This window comes from Kryptolebias marmoratus, linkage group LG3 (assembly GCF_001649575.2).
Source record: "Kryptolebias marmoratus isolate JLee-2015 linkage group LG3, ASM164957v2, whole genome shotgun sequence".
Taxonomy (NCBI): domain Eukaryota; kingdom Metazoa; phylum Chordata; class Actinopteri; order Cyprinodontiformes; family Rivulidae; genus Kryptolebias; species Kryptolebias marmoratus.
The window spans coordinates 10,949,025-10,973,406 of record NC_051432.1 but is presented as its reverse complement, the minus strand read 5'-3'; the positions used below and the strand labels follow the sequence as shown (position 1 = coordinate 10,973,406).

At 37.7% G+C, this 24,382-nt stretch overlaps 1 protein-coding gene across 1 annotated transcript in view; it reads left to right on the top strand.

Annotated features, from left to right (window-relative positions):
- tacr3a (tachykinin receptor 3a) overlaps window positions 1–23,942 on the top strand; it is a 39,184-nt gene extending 15,242 nt beyond the window's left edge. The window contains exons 4-5 of the mRNA XM_017439906.3: window positions 19,078–19,274; window positions 20,418–23,942. Coding sequence (XP_017295395.1) covers window positions 19,078–19,274; window positions 20,418–20,742 — 522 coding nt within the window. The 3' untranslated portion in view covers window positions 20,743–23,942. The remainder of the gene's footprint in view (window positions 1–19,077; window positions 19,275–20,417) is intronic.
- The last annotated feature ends 440 nt before the right edge of the window (window positions 23,943–24,382 follow it).

The window sequence follows — 24,382 nt, the reverse complement described above, 5'->3', positions numbered from 1 at the left end:
ATCTGTGAGCAAAGAAAGCCTGTTTACATAAATATTTGTAATGAATAAGGGGTTTAGAGGCTTCTTGTTGGTGGTTGGATTAGTTTGGGCAGATTGTGTTTGTATGTTCACACAACAACATGTTTTGGGTTTTTTAAATGCACCATTTTTAGGGTTCGTTCAAGTTCAACAGTGCACAACATAGTGTATTCACCTTGTTATCCTGAGTTTTGAAGTCAAAGTTGATTTACCCACTACTACTACTTTTTTTAATGCAGTTGTCTGGTATTTACCAAAAGAGAATTAACAGTCGCAAATGTTATGCTAAATAAATTTTAGGGGAAACTAAGAGAAGATATACCAAAAATCCAGAAAAGAAAAAAAACATCACAAACACACATTACATAAAAGTAAAAAAATAAATATTTGCAAATCACTGAGGGAAGTAAGTATTTGATTTCCTATAACCAATCCTTCTGGCTCCCACAAATTGGTTATGTGCCCATGTGGCACAGAGATGACCATCAACAAATTATTCACTCAATTTCAGACATTTCTGATTTCAGCTTGTTATGTATAAAAAGCACGCCTGTCGACAGAATCAATTTCTTTCATTCTAACCTCTCCACCACCATGGGCAAGACCAAGGAGCTGTCAGAGGCTGTCAAGGATGTCAAGACTGGCTGCATGACCATCAGCAGGAAGCTTGGCGAGGAGGTGACAACTGTTGGTGTGATTATTCAGAAATTTGATATGAACCGAGGTTTGAGTTCTGAGAATAAACCGGAAACAGACAAAGTTTTAAAAGGTTTATATTCAAGAAGCTGATTCTGGTTCCAGAGACAGGCAAAGGTCAAAAATGGTTCAGATCTTAACAAGTTGAGGGGAGCAGGCAGTTCACCATAATCCGTGGGAAAAGCTTGGGTCGTGGTCCAGGTAGTCAGATGGCTGGAGGTACCGATCGGGGGCGTGACGAAGAGCAGGAGTCCAAAAAGCCAGGCGTGGGTCGTTACCGGAAAAGCAGATGGCAGGAATAATCCGTTGGGGGCTGAGGCAAAAATCGTTGAACCAGGAGACATGAACAAAGTCAGAACCAGGAGGCAAAAACGAGACATGGACTTGAACGCTGGAGAACCACAGGCAAGCTGATGATAATCTGGCACTGAATGAAGGTGAGTGGCTTGGTTAAGTAGTGAGAGACACAGGTGAAATCAATGAGCCAATTACTGAGATCTGTGAGGAGAGAGAGGTAAACAGGACCAGACTGAAATGGAAGTTAACTTGAAAAAACTTGAAGACATGGCCATAATCATAACAAAATTATAGAAATACAGAATAAAAAAACACACCAATCACCCTCGGTCTAGAGCTCCATGTAAGAGCTTGTCTCATGAGATGAGGATGAAAGAAAGAAAAATAGAAAGACTATCCATAACACTCAGCCTGGAGTTTAATAAAAGGTCTTGTTTCATGGGGTGAGGATGATGAGAAAGGTGACGGATCAGCCCACAACTACACTGAAGGAGCTGGAGCTTTTTAATGATCTGAAGGCAAATGGCACGACAGTCATCAATAAATCTATTGGTTAGACACTACACTGTAATGGATTAAAACGTTAAAATGCTCTTGAGGTCCCATCTTACCCACATTTATGTTCACTGGCAAACTTAAGATGGGCCTGCACATGTATCAAGACTGTGCCAGTGTGTGGTCCTCTGTCATCTCCATCCCTCATGCGATCCTCGTGAGGGTGTTCTGCTAAGGAAACATTTGTGCACCACTAAAGTCAGCGTGATATTTCTTTTTAGAAACACTAAGGATTTTTGGTAATTATGCAGAATATGGTAGCTCCTTTTTTTAAATGTATTCAGTATTTTTGGATCAAGAAGTGACAGACAGACCAAAACCTTAAAAAAAAAACCCTCGTGACCTTATGTTCCAGGTCAAAAGATGTCAGCAAGTCATTTATCAAAGCAGATGTTAAAAACTTAAATAGATGTTTCATCTTCTTTAGTATCTTATAGGTCAACGTGTATTTGCTGTAGATGTCATTTGATAATGATATATGTCACTGCGTGGCCAAGTATAGCCCTTGACATATGAATATTTTGTATGAAACAGTGATAAATTGTGCCTTCAATCCAGCTGTTACCCACTCAAAGTGATTGATGGAGAAGTGGATTTTAAGAGACAGTAGATCAGCGGCTGAAACTGAAAACAAATAGAAGAACCTAGTTAATGATGAAAAATGAAGGAAAATGTTGCGAAAGTGATCCACAATTAGTATGTCACAAATGCTAACTCACTTTGTTACTGTGCTGACAAACAACCTCTGCGGCCATCACGTCTCTGTGAGATGACCAGAAGCTTTACAAACCTCCATCTTTGTATTATTTATCATCATCACAGGACAAAAGCTTCACCGGCCCTTTGTTTTGACTTAATCCACTCTGCCACTATCATGTCGCCACAGGTGCTCTATTTTAAGCTCACGCCTGGGGCTCTGCATTGGAAATGTCATATTGAGAAGGAGCACTAATGACTCATCATAAAGCAGCTCTTTGAAGGTAATCTGTGCTTGAGTTTTGGTTTCGAGCAACCTTGATAATCCATTACATTTCTGTGTGAAATCTTATCTGCTTTGTGTAAGTGCGAGTGTTTATGTCAGAATGCATGTGTGTGTTTGTCTGTGTTCATAATCATCTGAATGGATTCATTTTGAGAGATGAGACTGTATTATGAAAAATAAATAAATATTAAGCCACTGTAAAATTCAGCATAGTGGGGCTGTTGCAGTCTCTACAACAGGTGTCAGTAGGCGTTTGTACTGAGGCACAAGTGTACAAATAAATGGGCTGAGATTTGTTTTGTATAGGATAAATGGTTGGGAGACCTGGATTTTTGTTGGCCACATGGGATCACATTATATGTTGCTATGGTTACATAACCTCCTGAGTGCCTGTCGTTCCACCAAACATTGTCACAGTGGTCACATGCCTCTACTCTGTGTAATCACTCGCTGAGAGCAACCAACAGAGACAGCCATAATGCACACACTCACATTCAGAAGCAATGGTTACTTTCATTGACATGTGCACCTCGATGAACGCTTTTTGTTTGCTTTATTATGGTCTACTTAAATTTTCTATCAAGCAAAATTCCAGTCAAATTTGACCATAGATTGGTTTTCTGTGTTGGTTTTTGGTGTGTAGTTTATTTAGGTGTCTTGTGTTTCATAAGTTAGACAGTTGTGATTGTTTAATTGAGTTTTGTAAACTTGTCTTACACCCTTGATTGGCTCAGTAGTTTGCTCACCTTTCACCTGTTTTGTCTCTGTAATCAGCTTACCTGATTTCTTTCAGCACTCAGTACTTACACTCTTGCTTTTCTTCAGTCAACTGTTTTGCCTCCAATATACTTATTTTATCGCTCAGTCGCATTTAGAGAAACAATTTGCTGATTTTTTTATTATTATTGAATGTTCCAAACTGTTGACCGGACTCATTTTGGTCTCAAGCCGACTAATGGGTAGTCATTTAGTGCATTAATGAAAAAACATCAATCTGGTGCTGTGGCGAGGCCTCAGACTGTTTTGTTAAATTATATTCAAACTCAGTAACCAGTTAATGTAATAAAAATCTCATTAGTTTGTCAATTCCATTACTTTTTGTTTTTCAAAATCAGAATCCCCCTAATGTCCTCCCTCCATTTTCACCCATTTGTTTCCCACTCCTCAAATTAATTAAGCCCTTCTCTCTGTAGTAATTTGAAAGTGGTATAATGTCATGATGGAGAATTTCACAGGAAGCTGCAGTGAATTACTGAAGTGCTATTGCAAACTTTTTGTAAGCTATTTTTGTATGTGATCAATAGGAAAATAACCCTGAAACAAGTGAAAAACTAGAGTTGCAATTTTATTTTTACAGACTTTTTAAAATTTTCATGTTATTGCAGAGTGAACTCTCTGCCATTTCATTACCACTTTGTGTCAATTTGATATGATATTCTGGTCTCAGACTGAGTCCCATGTGTTGGTGAGGGGTATTTCACTGTTTTTATACCCTTAAAGTTCACACAAACAAGTGACTCAAGCCCATCAATCCAGTGTTTACCTTGACATTTAATACAAAAATGTCCCACTAAACCCCTGTGGAGTTGCTGATGGGGTTCTAGGAGTTTGATTGCCAAGCTCACATGAGTTTTATGGATCTGGAGAAAAGGGCTTCCACCTGTGTCCCCCAAGGAATTCTGTGGGGTGGATGCTAGAGGAATATGAGGTGCTGGGGTCACTCTCATCTGTGAACAACCAAAGTAAGAGTATTCACCGTCTTGGTACAAAGTTGTGTTTGCTCCTGGTGCTGGCTGGAAAGGATGCCCTTTGTCTCTCATATTGTTTGTGGTGTTCATAAACAGGATGTCAAGGTGCAGTCATTGAGAGGAGGATGTTTGTCTTATCTTATCTCATCAGATAAGATAAGATAAGATAAGATAAGATAAGATAAGATAAGATAAGATAAGATAAGATAAGATAAGATAAGATAAGATAAGACTATTATCCTGAAGGAAATGCAGTAGTTGCCAGCTGATTTCATTCACACAACACAATGATAAGAAACAGATACAAAAAAACTACCAGAGAGAGAAAATAATACAAGGAGGTAGTGTAAAAATACCTAAAAAATGAATTAGCAAAACGGTAATTATTCCACTAAAAATAAAAATGTAATAATTAATATAGCTGATTAAATTGAACAGCAGTAAGGTGCTACTTTAACTGAAAAACATTGAATTACAAAGATGTAGTTATTTTACCACGCTCTCCTTTAGGTGCACACACCGTCCTCCTCCCTTCATTTGCCAACCCTTTCCACAGAGGAGTTATGCAGCCTGATGGCCAGAGCACCAAAACATTTCTTTAGTCTCTCAGTGGAGCAGCCCAATGACAGCAGCCCTCCACGCTCCTCTGTTGCGTGAAGACAGTGTAGAGGGGGTGACTGGCATTGTCCATTATAGCCTTCAGTCTAGAGCTCGCTCTCCCCTCCACGGAGTCCAGCTGCATGTCTGCCTTTTGCAGGTGATGTGGTTCTGTTGGCGTCTACAAGCCATGACCTTTGACATGCACTGGGGCGGTTTGCAGCTTAATATGAAGAGGCTGAGAGTCAGCTCCTTCAAGTCTTGATGCCATGGTTCCCAACCAGGCAAAGGTGAAATGCTTCCCCTCAGGTTGGGAGTGAGCCTTTGCCTCAGGTATCTTGGTGTCTTGTTCATGAGTGATGGCAGGATGGAGCTGAAGATGAATACATGGATCACGGCTTCAACTGGAGTAATATGGGTGTTTTGATTATGATGCCTCCTGGGCACCTCAACTTGAAAGTTTTCATGGCACATCCTGCTGAGAAACAACCCTGGGGCAGACCGGGAACTTGCTAAATGGGTTATCCTCTCTAACCTGGGAATACCTTGGGATCTCCAGGAGGAGCTTGAATGTGGGGCTGTGGAGAGACATGTCTGGGTTTCCTTGCTTGACCTGCTACTTCTGCAACCTAACCTCAGATAAGTGGATGGATGGATGGATGGAATTAATAGTCTTATAGTGCACAGTTACAATGTAATTGATCCTCTATTGGAGTATAAACCAACAACTTATATCCTACTTTCAGATAAAAAGACCAAAAGGAAAATAGTATCAGGGGTCAGACAGTGTTTCACAGCTGTCCCAGGTAAATTGATATATTCCATGAGAAAAACTGTCAAGTTCAACTGTAAGTGACAGATAGAATTTTACTCTAATATTTCAGAGGTATTTCCCCTCCAAGATGTCACATTTTTGTGCCTCTGCCAGCTACACAAAATTGGCACAATCAGAAAAAAGCATTGGCTTGTAATTCACTTTCTTTTCTCATTCGTGTTTAAAGTGCAATAAAGTAACTTCAGTGAGCAGCTGTCGTCTGTTCAGAACCTATATTTTACATTTATCGCTTGCAAGGATTTTGTTGGGAGACACAGGCATGAAGAGGTATATAAAAACTTCCAGCTCCCTTCCCCTCAAAAGATTCTTGATTTAATTTTCCTCCCTTCACTTGAAAAGCCTTGAAAAGTTTGATTTTACATGTGGTGTGAATCAATTTGACCGTCTCCTTTCCTGGTTCCAAAGTGCATCATGCTTGATTTAAGAACCAACGTAATACTAATTAAAATAAAGCACTTAGTACAGCTCATTTAAAGAAGTAAGCCCAGCACATCTAATGTGCTCTAATCAACACATTATATCACATCTGATTCACCGATTGCATTAAAGTTTGCTGTTTAAAGGTTGTTATTCAGTTCAGAAAACCACAAAGCTTGGTGCGGAATGGAATGGAGGATGGATGATGCTAATGAAAGCCTCTCCCTGAAGCCAAACTTTGCCTGCACAATTTCCAAGTCAGTTTGACCACAGATCATCCATCCCAACATTCAGAGGAGAAACTTGGCCTGAGAGCTTAGTCTGTATTGCCCAGACACTTCAGTAATGGGAGAGGTTTTTTCATGCAATCCCAAACTGGTCCTGATACAGTTGGATTTCCCTAACAGTATAAGAATAAATGCACAGTATGAATGTCTACATTCTCATCAGATCTGTTTGCCCAGCAATAATAACCATCTGAGCCCTTAAGGCTAACATAGCATGCTACTGATAACAAATATTCAAACTGACAGCCGAAATCTCACCTCAAGTTCTCACTGAAGAATATAGAACTCCTTCTAATAATATCTCCACAACCAGTACCTATTACAGACTAATTTAATGCATATTTTTCTCTGTCTGCTAAATAAAGATGTGCAACAATTTTCTTTTTGCCTTTTCCACAAGCTCCTATAAGGTGGTGCGTTTTCCCCCTATTTGCTCTCTTTGCTTTGTGTTAAAAATATCCTGTGGCACGTAATGGACTGCTCTTTTTTGGTGTGTGCAAACTTGTTTGATATTAGAGAAGATTCCTGTGAGATTTTTTTCCTTATGTCTGTGATGCCATATCTTCTTAAAATCAGTTAGGATTTTCTATCTCCTGCAGTGTGACCTTAGCATTACAGAGAAGATAAACTTGGTGTCAGTTTGTCAATGCCTGGGTAGAAGGTGGTGCTTTTGAAACACACAAACAGAAAAAGGAAGGGATAGCATGACTTTAAAGTGAGCTGCAGAGGGCATGAAGCAATAAGGCCATCAGATCATCAGTAAAGAAAGAAAAAGGAGGCAATGGCTGTAATTTGTTTTTGGTTTTTATTTTGTTTTTTTGGGGGGGCGGTGGGGGGGTCAGGGGGGTCCCACAACTGAAAGGTGCAATGGTCAGTGTTATTAGATATTTTGGTAACAGACAAGCAAAGGTGACTCCAACAGTTCAGTTTTACACGGAGATTGTACGCAATGAGTTGCACTTGGAGTATGTGTTGGGGATGACACCCAGCAATCACCTGGCCTTTTGAAGAATCTCACAGGCTTCATATTTATGCATCATATATTTATTTATTTGCAGCTTTACATGAGACTATGTTGATCTGACGTGTTACAGTATAACCACATTGCAACTGTGAGAAACCTTAAAAACACTTAACATTACAGTGCAAATTACATTGTAAAGTTATCTTACAAGGACAGTGTGGTGATTTTTGAAGTGATGTTGTGTCATATAGTTATCAATAGCTGGTACCTTTGAGTGGTGACATGAGTCACAAAACCTTTAGCGGGAAGAAAAGGGGGGAGAAGTCTTTCTCAAGCCTAGACTAATGGCTAGACACACTGGGGCCCCTTTTGTATAATCATTTTTCAGGATTAGAACACAACTCCTTCTCAAAAATGTCATATAGGTGTGAAAGCACAGTACATTAGGTAATATTAAACCTTTACAGGTTTGCATGACACTGTTTAGTTTGTTGCTGTTTTCTAAATTGACCATCTGTGTTACAATGCAAATGCTGGTGTCCTGAGGCGGGTGAATGTGTCAGTTACTGGGAGTTGAATAAACCTTTGACTGATCAGACATGCTGATCACATGTTAAACCAGAAAAACAATATCAAAAGGATTAGCCATCAGCTAGCCTTTCATTCATACTTGCTGTTCTGTGACTTACGTCACCATGTATAACATCATTTCAAAAATCACAAGACTATTGCTTTAAATAATAATCTGCATTTTTTGTGTGTGTTTAGTACAATAATTAATATCACTCCTTTGCTCCAAAAGACCCTCCTGAAGCCCTTGTCACTGAAGAGAGGAAGAGAATCACTTGTAACTTAGGGTCCATTTCACCCAAAGGCCACAGGAGTGTTGAATAAAAGACCACCCGACTTTCTTTCTTGATTTTTAAATATGTTTCACCTCTAAATCAAAAAACTATTTTTCTGTTCTAATAAACTGGGGAGGATTTTCAAGGATTTTTTCGGTGTTCATGTTCCGTGTGACACACTGACCCACCTGCCCATTCTGTGGGTCATTTGGGTCATTGTCACCTGCAATGTGTTTACCTCCCAGACTAAGGTGAGATAATTTTGGCACGTTTCAAAGTGTGAATATTTGTAAAACCAGTTGAAGTGGTGAGGCAGGCTGCACCGTGATTGGATAGATGATACCTAAGGGGAACATCCTCCGTTTGATGCCCCCCCCCAAAAAAAAAAAAAAAAAAAAAATTGTCTTTAAAAAGTGTGCTTAAGGTAGTGGTGCTCGTCCCTGTGAGGTTTAGCTGAGTCTTCACCTTAAAAAAAAACTCACTTTTCTGTGTTGTGCAGTTATAAAGGAGTTGTTTAGTTTCCCCTAAATACAGGTCTGATCACTCACATCTGACTGAAACAACTGGGTCAGTAGCATGTGTTTGACTCGTACTCTCTGTGTGAGTGGCACAACAACAGTTCTTAAGCTTGAAACTCCCCACTAATCAATCAGAACTGAAGAGGCTTTACAGATGAAAAGTGAAGCAGCTTCAAAAACCAATAAAGGAGGTTGGGAATGTCTTTTACAAAAAATATAAAAAGGTAGGATGACTTGGATGGTTGAGAATCTATACCAGCTATTACTTTGTTCTCTGCGTGACTTATTTTAGTGGCTTCTGCATTTATAAAACATCAAAGTGGTAGAACAATATTTAATATTGGCCCTTTGAGGTTGACTCTGGTGTATGCAAATTTCTTTTATTTGTCCGTCATCCATCTCATATTCTTTCTGCTCTGTCTGAGCTCATTTACATTAGAATTTCAGGATCAGTCCTAAAGCAAAATCATATAAGGCATTATAAATCAGCACAAAAATATGTTCAGACAGACCTCTGCCTACATGTGTGCATATATTCGGCTTTACTTAACAATTTATCAGCTGTGATTAATTGGCCTAGTCTGAAAAAGTCTCAGAAACAAGACATTTGGTGTAGTTTTGCAGGTTGTGTTTTAGTCCAAAAATGTACTTTCTAATGTCTAAACTTAAATATAGTCATAAAATTGTTGCAGGCATTTAAAACTGGTCTCAAACCTTTTCTCAATTTAGTGTCTGTAAATTGTACATCTGCCCAGGAGCTTTCCTATAACAGAGAACATCCGAGACTACGGCCTTGACTATTCAGCCCTTCCAATGATAAATGATAATTATTAAAAAGAACTGTTCCAAATCTGCCCAATGTTGAATTTTATTTTTTTTTTAAGTGTACTCCAGTGGACAAAATCATAAACATTTGGAAGGGGGTGGGGCTGCCAAGGTTGTTATAAAGCATCCAAAGGCAGGCATGATGTGGACAGAGGTGGGCAATGATGTAAAAGAATCAGCCCAAATGTGGATGGTTTTTGCAGGGTCTTGTTTTGGTCAGTGTAGGTGTTTTAAGAAAGCAGTGAGGTCTCCCTCGTGATTTAGTGTGATAAGCTGTGGAGAGTTTTCAGCGCACTCAGCACTTCTGTAGCCAGGTCGTAGTGATTTATTGGCCTGGTGGAAGTATATCAGGGTCCTGGGTAGAGAGTGGTGGCAGTGCATCCATGACTTGGACCTCGTGCACACTTACGTGGCTTGGCTGTGGAGAATTTAAAGCAGGACTAGCCACCCAAACATGGCCATGATGTTGTGCTAGCTAGCGTGGCGTGACCTTCTAGCATGTAACTGCATCCTGGAGTGGTCTGAGAAAGTCATGGGGCATGTTCAGATCGATGGTGTGTGTTGTAGTATCATCATGGGAACATGCTACTGACATATAAAGCAAAGTCCTGACTGCCTTTCACTTGAGGAAGATGCTGAAATTTTGTCTCATCCTAATAGGTTATGTACGTTGTGGAGAGCATAACAGATCATCATCCAGTGTGAAGGTGGCCTTAATATTAAGAAAATTACATGTGTTCTTTTTTGGTGTTCATGTGCATGAAAAACAAACAAATAAATCAGAAGCACAAATCAGTTCTTGTGTTTAGGGGCTTGTTTTGCTGTGAGACTGGGTTGGAATATTCAATGCAACTAAATCTCCTAAAACCAGATGAAATCACACCCTCTGCTCTGCATATATGTTTTTTTATTATTATTATTTGAAGGGTTTAATTGGACTATAAGTGAGTTCGAATTGCTTCTTTCTTTCTTTCTTTCTTTCTTCCCGTTTTAATTTTAAACAATCCACATTGTGTTCTTGTGTTTGCCTCTGGTCTCCTCACTAATTACAGAGACTGTTATTTCTTCTGAATAATGAAGCAGTCAGAGCCATTTATTTCTTCTTTAATCAATAGATTCTCTTGCATTCTAAAATTATGAAACTGTGGGTTTGGAGTTAAAGCTGTCTGCCTCCTAGCAAGCTTACAAGATACCTTATGTAGGAGATAAAATCGCATTCTATCCTTAAAACACTAATACAGTAATCTTAAAACCCACGCTACACAGGAAATTAAACCTGCTGAGAGAAGGGTTTCTTTTGTTATTCCCTCTGTACCCTTTATTTCAGTTCTGATGCTAGAACACAGAGAGACAACGTTGAAGGCTTAAGATGAATCATGTATGACATCTGTACCAAAAAATACAGACATAAACTTTGAGAAACAGAGAAAAACATTTAGGTGTATCACCCGTCAGATCAGCTGCACAACAGAGCAGCTTGTCTGAAAAGCACAGAACAGGGCAAGAAGAGTCAAGAAAATGACTGAGCAAATGTGTTTGGAGAAACGGTCATTTTGTTGCAAACTTTTGATAACAAAGTCATACTACAGCTGAAAACAAATCATTTTCGTTTTAATATCTTGACACCCAGCGTGACTTTAAAATTGAAAATGTTTTTTATTTAAAAGTCCTGTTCTACTCCAACATGTTATGCCTGCATTTTGAGCCGAGACAATACTTGTGTCTCAGGAAACCAGGAAACAATTAGTTCTGCTAACTTGAAGCGGAAACAAAGCTCAGATCAAAATAAAACTTTTTTTTTATTGGAGCTTACTCCTTTAATATTTATCTTCTTATAAAGTAAGCTAAAGTATGATTTTCTATAACAATTTTCTTTTCCGTTTAACAAGATTAAAATGCTTTATTGCATTTTACTGTCCAGGATCAGACTTGGACTTTGGAAAGGAAATCCTGACACGTGGCCAAGCAGTGAGGAACATTTGTTAGACCAAACAACCAGAAACATCAACATAAATAAAGATGGACAAAATGACTTTTTTACTTCCACTGTCTAAAATGAAAGCCAAAATCTACAGTTTACAAGTGCTGCCATATTGTGTTGTTGGAGCCAAAGTGAGAAGTATCCATCCACACTCTCAGTCCTCTTCCGGTTAATGCATTAGAAAAATTATCAGCACAAACGCTTCGGTTCACACATGTGCAGACTAATATTTCATGCACTTTCCAACCTTGTGTAAATGCATTTTAAATCATCCCTAATACACCACTGAAGATGTTACAAATAGACAGACTGCTTCAAATCTTTGAAATGGATAATAAATATGTAGGTATGACATGAAATTGTAAACAACTGACATTATTAAAAATGTCATTTGTGATTTTATTTGCATAAGACGAACAAGCACAAAAAATAAAAGTCAATTTTGGTGCATAAAGCTGGAAGGAACTTAGAGCCAGTGGGACCTCAGAATGGCGTTAAGAGTCTTATATTAATGGCCAGAGTTTGTAAATCAGGGTTTGGGGCTGCGATACAAATATCCCACCAACGCAGCACTGATTATGGAGTGTCATTAAAAAATTGTAGCGAAGAAAGACAAAAGAAAGAAGAAAGGTTTTAGGTACAGACTTGTCTTTGTTTAAGATTCTAGATCTTCTAAGGCTTTTTTTTTCAGTAAATTAAATATACAAGACTTGAATTTGTTTTGATGACATTTCTGTGGAACTCCTAATACTAATACTGCACAAACGGAGAATGGGTTCTTCCTTCAACCTTTCTCCTGCCGCTGCTGAGCTCTTTACAGAAAACCACAGCAGTGAGCTACAAAAGTACAATTTTCTTTGTATAAAGAGAAATTATGGCAATCAGCAATGAACTGAGAAGATTTTGGAAAAAAAAAAAAACGCAGGGAACATTGAATGAATAATTAAAATATGTCCCCATAAATACATATGAAATTGGCCAAGGATGCTCATCCTGTAGCAACTTTATTTTGTCTTCATACAAGTGTAAAGGTTGGCAGTAACACACCGTTTTTATTAATTATTTTAATGGTTACTGAAGTGTTAGTTATGCCTGATTTGCATAGTAACTTTTTAATTTAGTTAAATTTTTTATACAAAGAAATGAGCTGTTGAAATTTACCAAATTCTCTTAGCTTTAACAACTTGTCAATGTCAAACATCATGATTCAGTTTCAGTAGTCTACAAAAGCAAATTAAGAATAAAATAAACATTTCAGCAGCTGCCAGATAAAACATGCTTTACAGTAGGAATTATTTCTTTTTTGTAAAATTGCCTTGACTACAAGGTCATAAATGACCTATTCTTTGGCCAGTCGGGATCATAATTTGATTTGAGCAAGGAAAATAATTGTTTCGATTATTTGTTTTTATCCCTGTTTTTAAATTAACAATAACTCCTTGTGTTATCTGTGAGAAATCAATAAAATAAAGTGTGTCATAAAATGGCATTGGCCAAGCTAATCCAAAATCTAAAAATATGACTTTTGAATATACGACACACAACTTCTTACCGACTTATATCAGGGCCGGCGAAAAGGTTTTATATTTTGTCACAAAAAGATTTGACAGAGCACGTTTCAAGTCCTCTGGCTGGCCGTTCCAGTTCACAGAAACATTCAAACAAGACAGTGCTTTTCCAGTCTGGTTTCTGACACTTGATATTTTGAAAAGGCCAGCAGGCAGATGACCTGGTTGACATGAAAACCCATGGATGAACTACTGGAGAAATAGTTGAGCCAGAATATTCAGAGATATGAGTCAGAGCTATGTGAAAATCAGAAGAAGTTACTGGTACCGAGCTGCCTTTATGTGTTGGTAAAGCTGCATGTTTTGTATTGCTTTTTGCAGTGAAAATAAAACTTAGAACAGTGTTTAAATAACATGTTGTTTTTCACAGAATCTCTTAATGCTTCAAAACTGAGAACTGCAAAAATTTTTGGTTTTATAGAGCTTTTTAGCTTGTTAAATTAAACATACTTTTTAAAAATTAAATATCAATTTTGTTAAATGTCCAAATTTCCAAGAGTAGTTGTGCTAATACTTTAGAGCTCTGTGCATATTTTTCTCATCATAATGATTTTTTTCTCACCTGCCGTCAAAGGCTAGAAGTGATGTTTTTGCCCATGTCTGTGTGTGTGCATGTTTCTGTGTTTGTGTTTGTTTGTCTGGAATTTTTAGCAAAAGAAATCTGAAGAACTAGCGGGCAGAGTTTAATAAAACTCTCAAAAAGTAATCAAGTAATTATCACCAGTCACCACAACTGACTGACTATGAAGTTAAACCAAATCAAGATGGCCACCACTGACCTTGGGAAACACAAAACGCAAAATGACAAAATGACTATAACTCAGCCAACTTTACAGATATTGTGCAGGAATTTGGTGTGGTGGTAGCAGAGAGTCCTTCACAACACATACGTTGAGCATTAACTAATTGAATGAGTTCAGACCAGTAGTGTTTCATGCTGGTTGCTACTGGAGGAATCTTGGCGTGAAGACAATCAATAGTGGCTCCTTTTCACATACTGTTTCCACAAATTCTCAGCTGGTCGTCTGGTTGGCTGAAATTTGCTCATGACTTTAATGAGCAGCTGATTCAATCACTCATATGCCAAATGTTTTTTGTTTTTGTTTTTTTAGAAAATGCCTTCCAGGTTTTTCCTCCAAAGGTTTTTTGTTGAGTACTTCCCAGATAATGGTGTGAAACAAATCATCTGGAGCTTCAGGTTGGGTTTTATGGGTTTTATGTTTGAGGAGAGTGAACAGTAATAGCTTCCACTCACACGCAGGCTCAGAGAATGGTGCTTTATTGATCTGGCATGCTGAAGTCCACTTATCCAGCACAGTGAGGGACAACAGTTGTTTTATCTTCACTCAACTTGTTTTAGAGTTCATGTTTGTTCAGAGAAACTCTCAGATAATTGATTTGTGTCCCTGCAGTAGTTCCACCCAAACTGTAGAAGCTCAGATTTTTCCATCATTTGTGCATTTTTCCCATCACTTCCATTTTCATCTTTACTACGGGGCTGTTTTTGAGATGTTGAATCAAACTGAGTGACTGAGATGAGAAAGAGAAAAAGATCACACAGCATCTTGCATTTCGAAGGCCTAAACTTCCTACTAACAGATTTACTGTTTAATCACAATATGGTCCCTCCTCTCACCTCCGATTTGTTCCCTGTACACAACTTCTAGCCAATCATCGTTCCTCATTAGTCATGCATCAGCTGATCACATACATCCAAACCAATCAGAAGCACATCAGAGAGGGTCATGACTGCCTGTTTTCAGTCGATGTCCTGTGGGTAATGTAGTTTATATAAATCAGCCGTAGTGTATAGTTGGTGTTGCTGAGTACCAGCAGGTTTATGAGAAGTGGCTGTATGCAATAAAAAAGTGATGGTACATTAAGAATGATATTTCGGAAGTACTCGTACTGCGTACTTGTGAGCACTGATCATATTTATAATAAATAGTCCAATTATAACAGCATAAACTCTGATTAACTGTTGTTAGCTTGTCTTTAGAATATCTCTCAGTAATAAAAAATAAAAATTTTGGCCGAGGGTATTTGCTAAATTAACTTGAACGTTACCTCGATTGTTTTTTAGTAATTTAGCACCGTAGAATAGAATAGAATCTTTATTGTCACTGATAAAACAATGTTAAGAACAGTGTTAAACTATGAAACGAATTTAGCAAACTTCTCTCCCTTAGACAGAATAAAAGGATAACATGCACAATACATTTAACTACTAATAAAGTAAAAAAAATGTATTACACCATTAAAGTGACGTGCAATTTAGGGTAAGAGGGGACCTGTGATTGACCATCAAGATGCATCAATACCTATCTATGAAAGAATTTGTCAAGGTTGAGGAGTAGGTTTGACAGCTTTAACAGCCTGAGGATAAAAGCTGTGTCTTAATCTATTAGTCTTTGTTTTTAATTGTCTGAACCTCAATTTAGAGGGAAGGACAGAAAACAAAGACTGTACACTGTACATGTGAAAATAAACAGCCATACTTTTCTCCAAATTTCTTAAACTTTATAGAATATTTTCAATATTACCTGTGTTGTTGAGAAAAAGTTATTGATGAGTTTCACACACGTCTGGCTATTAGGATCTGTAATTTATCTTAAACATCGAGGGAGTGGGGTTTTTTTTGTTTCTTCTCCCCTGACATTTTTAAATGAAATTGGTTAACACCTTGATAAATCATCTCCACTTGTCTGCCTCTGACTTTGGTCGTCCAAGTAGAAGAAGCTTTGTCAGCATCAGATGATGAATCACCAACACATGGATCTGGAGCTGCACGTTTTTCGGCTGGATTAACAAGTGGAGGACACAGACACGGGACATGGTCAGGTTAAAGAGTCCAACAGCAGCAAAACACAGACACGCCTCAAACAAAACAAAACAAGCACAAAAAGTCCTGTCGGCGAGAAAGGCAGCATCAAGGAGAAAATCAGGATCCAATGCTGAATAATTTATTATGTTTTATTTTATTTTTCTGCTGCCTGGGTTTGTGGACTAAACCTTTTTGAAGTTGGCACTAATTACATTTTAAAAATCATTTGCTGTTTGTTTGTTTCATGTTTCTTTAAGCAGTTACTATTAACTCAGTATGTTTAGAGCATCAACATACCGGGACAAAATGTACAGTATGTGTTAAGATATATATATATATATATATATATATATATATATATATATAGGTTGTATAACTTTCAAAATGTATTTCAAATCAATAAGTTTAAGAGACCATGTGGCGGTCGAAGCCGTCGCAGTATTTTTTATTCCTTTCTTACACAATTTGACACAGATGGATCATCTCAGCTGTTCTGGCAGTCAAGCGATGGATAACAAACCATAAGGGCTCTTAGAAAGTCTGCCTCTCCTCTTCAAGTTTATTAACATATTTAATCTATGGATAAAGCAGACAGTTTTCTCTAACTTTGAGACAGCTAATTGCACTTTTAGAACAGAGTTTTGAGTCTGAATTGGATCCATTATTATAAACTGTTTTTGTCTTGGTCCACTGCCAGTAGCTTATCCCTCTGTGTTTTTATTGTTGTTTAGAAATAACATTGTTTTTGGCACCTTGCATGAGTTTTTTTTTTTTTTGTCCTTATAGTAATGACATAAACGAATCCCCTGTCATAAAAATTGCCAGTTGTTTAAGTGTGCAACATTATGCAGCAGAATTAGCTCCCAAAGTGCTGTTTTGGATGGCCTCCTAGTTTGAAGTTTAATCACAAAGACTCTTTTTGAAGATCTTTTGAAGCTAAATGAGGGTTTTGATTTTCCCCTCTAGCAGTCCTTTGAGTACTCATAATTTATGTCCCACTGGGGGCTCATGACTGCTGATTTTTGGGAGAAAGGTTTTAAAGCATCTCTAAAGCTTTTAATTGTGTATTATCCCTAAAAAAAAAAAAAAAAGATGACTGAATGAGTGGAAACAAAATCGAACAAATTAAAGCTCCAAGTGAAAAGTACTTAAGGTCAAACTTTTTTTTTTTCATTTTTAGCTTCTTTTTTTTTGACAATTAAATGGTAGTTAGAGATTTTTATTTAGATTATTCTGTTGATTAATTGTTTGATTATTCAATGAATCTAATTGTATATATATGTATATATTTTTCTCTAAAATTGTCCCTTGGTGTGAGTGACAGTGTGAATGGTTGTTTGTCTCGTTCGTCTATATGTGGCCCTGCGATGGACTTGCGACCTGTCCAGGGTGTCACCCGCCTCTCGCACAGTGACTGCTGGGGATAGGCACCAGCTACCCGCGACTCGGAAGGGAGAAGCGGTTAAAGAAAATGGATGGATGGATGTATATATTTTTTTATAAAAATCATAATAAACAACTCTAATTTAGTTAGCTTTATTTTTAAAAGTCAACTTTTTATTTATACAAATTAATGTGTAAAACAGGCAGAATCAAATGATTTGGTCAAAGAGAAGGCCAATATATTTATATATTTTAACATTTTTTTGATTTTAACATTTTAGTCAAAATACTGTTGCTTAAAACAACATATTTGTGTAATGTGAAGCTGATGGTACTGTCAAGGTTTACCAAATAGTGTTTGCATGAATCGTGCAATTTATTTTATTTTTATAAGAGGGCAGTAATTGACCTTGGTTCTGGCTCTCTTTGTACTAACTGTTTGCTTGTCAAGTCAATCAACAAGCTATCTTTAACAAGTAAGATAATAACTGTACATAACTTTTCCACAAAAAATTCAGAAAGAAATCTGAAATATTCCTTTAATCCCAGCACATATCAGTTGATCCTCACAGACTGAACTATTTACATGAACAGAAACTCTGACCTTTTGCATACCACTGCACGGACTGATACGATGGATGAACTGTAAAATAAACACCAGATTCATCCGTTTATCCTTCAGCTTCGCAACTAAATAACAGTAACATAGCGTTGGAGCAGAACACTTCAAATGCTAAGGAGGCAAAACTGCCTGAACACTATGCTTTGTTTGTTTCTCTGTTTGACTTCTCACATCGCTTAAGTTTATATCTCCTAGAGTTCATCATAAACCTCTCCTTAATAAAAAATACAGCTTTACCGCTGTTTAGCAGTCACCTAGTGCAGTCCTCAGCATGATTTATGTAGCGCTGTAAACTTTTTTGAAACATTAGGTTAAAACACGGTGTGCCAAACCTGCTGTTTAGATTTCAGGAGGGACTCGCTGATGTCTGTTTTGTCTCTGGTCGTTCCTCTGCTCGTATGTCTGCAGAATGACTGCTGCAGGCTCAGACAGAATGTACAGCAGTTCATTAATCACAGATGATAGCGATTTAACGAATTGTTTAAAGCACAAATTCTTTTTGGAATAAAGAAACCATATGAGATGTCCATGCAAATAAAAAATAAAAAAAATGTTCTCACTGTTTGGAAATGTTTACACTGCACTTTGTCTAAAAAGGTACTGATATTCAGCTCAGAGAAGAGCTTTTTTTTATGTAAACTAGGTTGTTGCCTTTTTTCAGGGCTTAGAAGGAGTCATCGACTGTGTTCAACAAATTTCCTTCATGGGTTATTGAACTGAGCTGTTCAAATGTGTGATTATCTTCAAGCAGGAGTAGTTTGTCTGTTGTTTCAGTCTGTACATCAAAGCAGGATTGCTCTCATCATCATGTGAAGAGGACCTTAACACAGTGTACCTTGCTTTTTAAGCTAATTCTTTGGTAAAAACAACATCCTTTAGTAAGGAGAGTTTTGTGTTGGCGCAGATCCTCATGTGACAAACAGCAGTGATTCTAGAGGTGATGTTTTCAGGGATCATTACATTCTTAGGCTCGTGACCACTGGTTGGTCAAACACTTGTGAATACATCACAAATGCTTTAACCCTTTAAGCTGAATTGTTGGAAATGAACAGCCTTTCAAGAACAGCAGTGCTTTTTTTCTTTTTGTCTTATATGGTTTATTTTTTGTGTTGCAGGTGGTAAAGATGATGATCATTGTGGTGGTGACCTTTGCCCTCTGCTGGCTGCCGTACCACATCTACTTCATCGTGACCGGTCTCAATAAGCGTCTGGGGAAGTGGAAGTACATCCAGCAGGTTTACCTGTCAGTGCTGTGGCTGGCCATGAGCTCCACCATGTACAATCCCATCATCTACTGCTGCCTCAACAGCAGGTGGGTACAAACAAGGTTTATCAAAGTTTACAACGGATGGTTCAAAAGGTAGGAGGGCAAACAAGGCTCTCACCTCTACGTGTTGCTCCTAATCCTTTTAAACTAGATACAATGATCAGCCACGACATCATGAATATTTAGCTAATATCAAGTAGTCCTTCTTGTCACCAAAGCAGGATTCCAGGTGAACACATAAGACTCTTTCTAGTCTTTTCTGAGGCATTTCTAGTTTCTGTGTAGCCCACTTCTGTTTTCTTGGCAGTGGGGCTGATGCTGTGTGGAAGTACTGTATGATGATGATGTGGCTGCATACCAGAAGTATGGCATCGTATTAGGGTGAGGAGTGTTAGTCACTTTGCTTTGATTAATGGCTGCGCCTTCCTCATTTTAATTCCATATTTTGTGGAAAAAAAGTCATCAAACATAAAATGAGGAGATCTTTACACTTTGCAATATCTATTTTCCTACAGTATACCCCTATCAAACCTTTTGGTTCTTTTTCTTTTTTTTAAATGAGCCAAAGTGCTGCTGTAATTTCAAATATCTGCATATTTTTGCAAGAGATGTTGCAGGAGATGATCACCACTCGACATTTAGGCTTGGCTCACTAATTAAGAAAGTTTCAGGAACAATCAAAGGCCTTAATACTTTTCATTGAATTGTACACTGCTTTGCAGTTAAAAATGTGTGCCATTACATTTAAAAACTTTCAGGCTACCTTAGGTTAAAAAACAAATCAAAACAGAGTTAGTTTTATTTGACCTGGGTTTGAAACTCGACTGGAGCGTATCTGCCTGGTGTTGGTATGTTCTTCCAGTGCGTACAAATGTTTTCTTGAGTCACTCCAGTTTTCTTCTACTGTCAAATATGCGTGTTAGGTCAATTGGAGATTCTAAATTTACCCTAGGTGTGATTGTGAATGGCTGCATATTTCTATGTGGCCCTGTGATGGACTAGCAAGCCATCCATCACAGGGCCCATTAACTCCTGGAGATCAGGACCAGCTCCCTGGGACCCTGCACAGGATCAAGTGGGTGGATGGTTGTTGTTTTATTTATGCGTGTGCCTCTCTTTCTCAGTATTCCAAACACCTTTCTCTTCTGTGATTGTTAACTCGCTATCTTTCTCTCGCCGTGGCGCCAGATTTCGAGCAGGCTTCAAGAGGGCATTCCGCTGGTGCCCATTCATCAAGGTGTCCACCCACGACGAGCTGGAATTACGCTCCACCCGGCTGCACCCGACGCGCCAGAGCAGCATGTACACGCTGACGCGAATGGATACCACCATGGTCGTAGTTTACGACCCCGCTGAGGGCAACGGCAGCGCTGGGGGGAGAAAGCACTCTTTGGCTTCCAGGAAGAGAAGCTATGTCACCTCACGCCACACAGAGATCGCCAACTCCGACGAAAGCAATGTAAAAATACAAAACGGAGTGGCACCAAAGGCTGAAGTGGAGGAGTTCTCTTGAAGGGTTTTATGAACTTGCACAAAGCAATGTACATACAAACAGTGCACACAATAATTGTTTAACTTAGGCATGAAATTGGAGTGGCTACTTCAGCAAGGATGTAAAAAACAAAAACTATCTGCCCTCTTCTTTTTTTAACCAAACATTCAGCTCTGATCAAAATCCAAAAGTTTAGTTTATAAATAATAAAATCAAATCAAATATCTGCCATTTAGGATTCTGTAGGCATGGTAAAAACCATTAATGAGAAAGTTAATCAAAAGATAATTCATTTTAATAATGCAGTCTGTAAAAAAAGCAGTGAGCTGTGTGTGGTACAGAGAATGGACTCTGCATCTATTTGCCCCATGGCCACAAACAAGAGTCATCAATGGAATAGCTGCTGATTGAACTCTGTTTGGCCTCGTGTGTGTGGCTCCAAACTTGGCTTTCGGTTATGTAACTATTATATGGAATATGTCAAACTGGCTGGCAACAAGCCAGAGGCAAAACCCAGGCTTTATTTACAGCTCTTCAAAAAACAGGCTGCAGCGTAATTTCCGTGAAAGAACACGGACAAACCAGTTTACCTTTTACTTCTTTGAAGGGAAAGAAAATAAGTTGCTTTTTTTTTTTTTTTTGCTTTTAATTTTTTTTTTCAATGCGTTTATGCAGCAAACAGTCGAAACAAGTAGGTCAGCCTTTTGGTTTCTTGTCGTTTCAGAGGTGTTTCTCTGTATTACATTTAAGCTGAACTCACTTCTGCCAACATCAGCATCTTACCTGATTTAAAGTTTGATCATGTAAGGTTCACAAAATACAGAATAGCACCATTAATGGCAGTAAAACATTTTATATATTTCTTTGTCTACATTGTACTAAGTTCTAGGTTCCATATTTTTTATCCTTATATCATAAAAGGTAATTAAAAGAAAGACAGTTTTTATCTCTTTTCATGTTTCTTCTCTCTGCTTCAGCTGTTAAACTTAGCAACCCCTAAAAGTTTTAGAAATGTAACTAAATTTTTTTAGCTTGTTTCTTGATTTTATTTTTTGAATCCTCACCATAATTGGCATAATTAACTCCCAGGCAAAAACATCAGATTGTTATTCACGTCCTTTGTTTTTTTTAAAAAAAAAAGAAAACCTTTTTTTTTTCTGTCACTGCCTTTGAAAAACCAGTGGCATAGCTGCCAAAATGGAAGTGAAGTCAAAGCCATCATTTGTTGCACGTTTAAATTAATCGTTAAAGAAGTAATGAAAAAATTAATAGAAGCAGATTTTATTAGTGCTTTACATGTTGAAATTCCCATAACATTTTGATGTTATTAAGCTTTGTATCTGCGTGGAAACTTCTATAACCAGTATAACCCCTTATAACAGAGAGCAGGTTAGCATTAGGTCAGGATGCTGTTTGTTCGAATTATACAGCACATTTTTTACTGTCAATACTCAGATAAGACAACATGCACAGCCAGTGCACGTCGCTGCAGATATTAGGCATTATGGGTGTTAAGGGTCATACATGCTACAGCTGAAACGTCTCCCCACGGCTCTGTCCTGTATGTTGAGTTCCTGAGTTCACACAGTTCTGGACCATTTTACCACATTTGCCACAATAATACAATTATTGTGACCATACCATTATATTGCTGGAAAATCTCAGCTGAGAAAAGTTAACTGAGGGGACCGCCTTATTTTATCCAAACTAATTTTTCTTCCCTTATATTTCAGATAATCACTAAAGCTGGCACAGGTGATCTTTAGCCTAAACTCGTCAAAATGTGTGGCAGTTCTGAAGCTGGCAATTACAGCCAATACTAGTTGGCTAAATTGGCAATTAACACCCCCCCTCCCCCCCCTTCACACACACACACACACACTGACCATCACCCTAAAGGAAAAAAGAAGAAAAAGTGACCTCATCCATCAAGAAATGTTTAATCTATTTACATCGATCTGTATAGCTTTAGCACGGTTGCTTCAGTTCCACAATTAAGAAAGCAGAAAAAAAAGGTGTTGGTTTATTCAAATGCAGATTGTTTGCGTTACTGTAATTGCTTTTAACTGTAAGTGTATCACAAAACTAGGACATGAGTAGAAAATAAAATGAAAGCCAACAGAAAACAGATAAGATACATTATTTCTGTTTTATAACCTCGGGCACCATCAATATTGAATCAATGTTAATCCTTTCTCCTTTTAATTAATTTATCTTCTTCTTGTTGGAGCTCATTTGTTTGCAGTCAGTCATCCGACACTCATTTAGGAAGATGGCAACAGAGTAAGTTGGAATATTTGAATGTTAGGAGACGTCATGAAAGTAATACTTAAACGAATGTGAAGAAAACTTTAAAAAGTTTGCCTCCCTAAGCTGTTGTGTAATCGTTAGACGGAAGTTGTCAAGCAATGTATAAATGGCCATTTTCACATTTCTCTGTATATACGTGTTTTACTGTTTGAATGTACAGTACGATGTGTGCCTCTCACTGTCAAATGGTGACAATACATTATATTTGTTGTGTTTTTAAAGGACGACTGGTGCAATTCAGCCTGAGACTCATCTCCTTTCTATTTTCTTTATTAAAAAAACTCTGTTGTTGACGTTAGACAGCTACACAGCTTTGCCACGTTAACTCTGCAGTGCATTTTTCAAACTTCATACAAAAAGAAAAAAAAAAAAAACTCAGGTTGAAAATGACCATATTGTCCTTTAAAGACATTTATAGAAAATATGAAAATATATTTGAGGACAAATAACAGTATTACGACGGTTTCATGCACATTCTTGCAGCTTGATTATTAATGATGCAAAGTAACTTTACAATTCTATATCGTGTTTATTATAGTAAGTCTAAAAGGTTTTGTATTGCTCTGCATCGGTCAGTATTAGTGTATCTGCATTGATTAGCTTCGCTGCAATGCTCTTCTTTATAGTATCATGTTTACATGTAATGATGTATATATGATAAAGCGTAGCTGTGGCTTGTTGCAATATCAGTCCGGTGTTTTGTTATCGGTGTTGCTTGTGAAAAAAACAATTGTAATAATTTACAGACTTTCAATATCTCAAATTTATTTGTACGGTTTGAGTCAAGACCAGCACTAAAGGCGTCACGGAAGCAGACTACAGTCATGTTCCTCGCTGTGACAACTTCTGCATTTCAGAATTACATGAGAGATGTTTCTCATAAATAAGGAAATAAATAACTTTAAACTTTACTTTGTGTGGTGTTTTTTTTATACAAATATGACTGAAAACACTTGAGATAGTGCAAACATTTTGGATTTTAACACTAACCTGACCCGCATTAAAGGGATTTTTTAATTTTAAAAATTCTACAATTTGAGTTTAATCAAAGGAAGTTGTACTCAGAGTCATTTCCTAATTGTTTAAAGCAATAATTCAGATCTTTTGAAATGGGGTCTGTGGAAAGGTTGTGAGCAGTTACCTTACTAAATATCTTACCTTACTCTTTAAATAACCTCAGAGTGGAAAAACGGGGTTTATTTCTGGTCAAACTGATGAGCGAACGGCTAGTCTTAGCAGGGCCAAGATTAAAGGAGATTCTTGTTGTCTCAAAGCACCTCCAGTCTCTAAAATTTCAGAGCAGTTCATGGAAATGCTATTTTGTAAACTTTTATCGCCAATTTCTGGTTAT